The sequence below is a fragment of the Triticum dicoccoides genome, chromosome 4A (genome assembly GCF_002162155.2).
Source record: "Triticum dicoccoides isolate Atlit2015 ecotype Zavitan chromosome 4A, WEW_v2.0, whole genome shotgun sequence".
Lineage (NCBI taxonomy): Eukaryota > Viridiplantae > Streptophyta > Magnoliopsida > Poales > Poaceae > Triticum > Triticum dicoccoides.
The window spans coordinates 486,747,669-486,750,427 of NC_041386.1; the positions used below are offsets into that span (position 1 = coordinate 486,747,669).

The 2,759-nt window shown below is 53.7% G+C and overlaps 1 protein-coding gene across 1 annotated transcript; it reads left to right on the forward strand.

Annotated features, from left to right (window-relative positions):
* The first annotated feature begins 288 nt into the window (after positions 1–288).
* LOC119288997 (CBL-interacting protein kinase 6-like) lies at positions 289–1,866 on the forward strand. The gene has a single exon (XM_037568449.1). It carries the CDS (start codon positions 289–291, stop codon positions 1,606–1,608), a length of 1,320 nt encoding a protein of 439 aa, XP_037424346.1. The 3' UTR covers positions 1,609–1,866.
* The last annotated feature ends 893 nt before the right edge of the window (positions 1,867–2,759 follow it).

Genomic DNA, 2,759 nt, shown 5'->3' on the forward strand with positions numbered 1-2,759 from the left:
GGGCACCACCACACAACACCACGCTCACCGATCACATCGATCGCCTCCCGTTCTCGTCCCCTTCCCCCGTCCCCTCCGTCTCGCCGGGAATGCAGAGCGATGAGGCGGCGACCAGGCACTGACGTCGCCGTCCAGCGCAAGCTGCGCGTCGGCCGCACCTGCCACCGGAAGCACGTCGAGGACGGGTAGAGTGGCCGGATCTCTGCTCCTACAGTTCGATTGCCAGGTAGATTGTCTTCAACACCGATTTCTTGGGAGAGGGAAGGGGGGCGAATCGAGAGATCGGGAATGGCGGGTTCGGCGGAGGGGAAGAAGGGCGGGGTGCTGCAGGGGCGCTACGAGATGGGCCGCGTGCTCGGCCACGGCAACTTCGGGCGGGTGCACATCGCGCGGGACCTGAGGACCGGGCGGGCCGTGGCGGTCAAGGTGGTTGCCAAGGACAAGGTGGTGCGCGCCGGCATGGTGGAGCAGATCAAGCGGGAGATCGCCGTCATGAAGCGGGTCTCCCACCCCAACATCGTCGAGCTCCACGAGGTCATGGCCACGCGCTCCAAGATCTACCTCGCCCTCGAGCTCGTCCGCGGCGGGGAGCTCTTCTCGCGGATCGAGCGCTCCGGCCGCGTCACGGAGGACGTCGCGCGCCGCTACTTCCGCCAGCTCATCTCCGCCGTCGACTTCTGCCATGCCCGCGGCGTCTACCACCGCGACCTCAAGCCGGAGAACCTGCTCCTCGACGAGGCGGGGAACCTCAAGGTCGTCGATTTCGGCCTCAGCGCGCTCGCCGACCACGCCCGCGCCGACGGGCTTCTCCACACCCTCTGCGGCACGCCGGGCTATGCTGCGCCGGAGGTGCTCCGTGACAAGGGCTACGACGGCGCAAAGGCCGACCTCTGGTCCTGCGGCGTCATCCTCTACGTGCTCCTCGCCGGATCCCTCCCGTTCCCGGACGACAACGTTGTTACCATGTACAAGAAGGCGCAGCGCGGTGACTACCGATGCCCGCCGTGGTTCTCGACGGATGCGCGCAGGCTCATTCCCAAACTGCTCGACCCCGACCCCGACACCCGCATCACCGTCGCGCAGCTCGTGGAGACGCCGTGGTTCAAGAAGGCGTCCATCGCCAAGCCCCTAAGTCTTGAGCCGCCAGCATGCGTGAAGGATGCCGCCGACAAGGACGAACCCGAGGCGCTGAACGCGTTCCATCTGATATCCCTCTCCGAGGGATTCGACCTCTCGCCACTGTTCGAGGGCCACCCGGCAAGCCGGCGGCTGGAGGGCGGCATGCGGTTCGCGACGCGGGAGCCAGCACGGGGCGTGGTCTCCCGTCTCGAGGAGGTCGCTGCGCGTGGAGGCGGGCGGATGCGGGTGACCAAGAGCAGCCCGGGGGGCGTGCGCCTGGAGGGCGCGGAACGCGGCGGGCGCAAGGGCCGGCTCGCCGTGGCCGCCGAGATATTCAGCGTGGCTCCTTCGGTGCTCGTGGTCGACGTCAAGAAGGACGGCGGCGACACCCTCGAGTACCTCTCGTTCTGCTGTGACGAGCTCCGGCCAGCCCTCCAGGACATTGTCTGGGCTGCCGACCCTCCGGCGTCTGTCGCCATCGCCGTCTGACGCTGCAGTACCATGTTTCTTTTCTGTTGTTCTTGATTCGGTAGTGACGGGAGTGAAGTAAGCAGCATGTTTATGTTAGTCTGGTCAGTGCGAAGAAGAAGAATCAGCTCTGCCTTCCCTGAAGGATTTCATTTTGTTGCATAATTGTATTGTTTTTGTTATCTGAATATCATGTGTGTGTCAAAGCTTGCCTGCATGATTGCTGTTCCTTATGCGATTGTTTGACAGTGTGGATTAACATAAGAGGTTTTCGCTCAATTCTGTTGAGTGACTGTGTCAGTGTATTGTGTTTTACAAATGCTTTGTATAGAAAGCACTTCTCATATATAAGCAAGGCATCTATAACAAACTAACAATATATACTCCCTCCATAAACTAATATAAGAGCATTTAGATCACTATTTTAGTTACTTAAATGCTCTTATATTAGTTTACAGAGGGAGTAGAATATATACATCTGCTAAAAAGAAGAAGAATATATACATGAATGTGGTTTCCGCTTGTGAGCTCAAATGCTCTCGCGTGAACAGTCCCATGAATAGTAAAATAAAAAATAGTAAAAACCAATGACTTCTTTGTTTGCCATAAAAATAGAGAATTGTCAAAATTTGTACTACAAAATTTCATGGAGAAAAACAATCTTAAATGCTCTAGCAAAAAAAAATCAATGATTGAAAAAAACTGTTTTTGAAAGCATTTTTTCCCAGAACACTAGAGATGTTTTTTCTTCATGAAATTTATAAGTGTGTATATGCAGACAGTTCATCTATCTTTTTGTTACCAAAATAATTAGATTTGTCTTTTTACTATTCTTTACTCCCTCCGTCCCAAAATTCTTGTCTTATATTCTATTAGATACTGATGTATGTAATACTAAAACGTGACTTCATACATCCATATTTAGACAAATTTAAGACAAAAATTTTGGGACGGAGGGAGTATTATTTTACGGTTCATCGCAGGTGCATTTGAGCTCGCAAGTAGAAGAACACTTTTGCATGAATATGCCGAATTCTTTTACAAAGCAAAGCAGAGGTCAAGATAAAACCATTGTTGGGGACCTTGATATTTCACAAATACCAAAGCAACATGACATATTTACTTGGAATGCAAATTCGCTCGCTAGCCCGAATCTTCTGTCTGGCTAAATT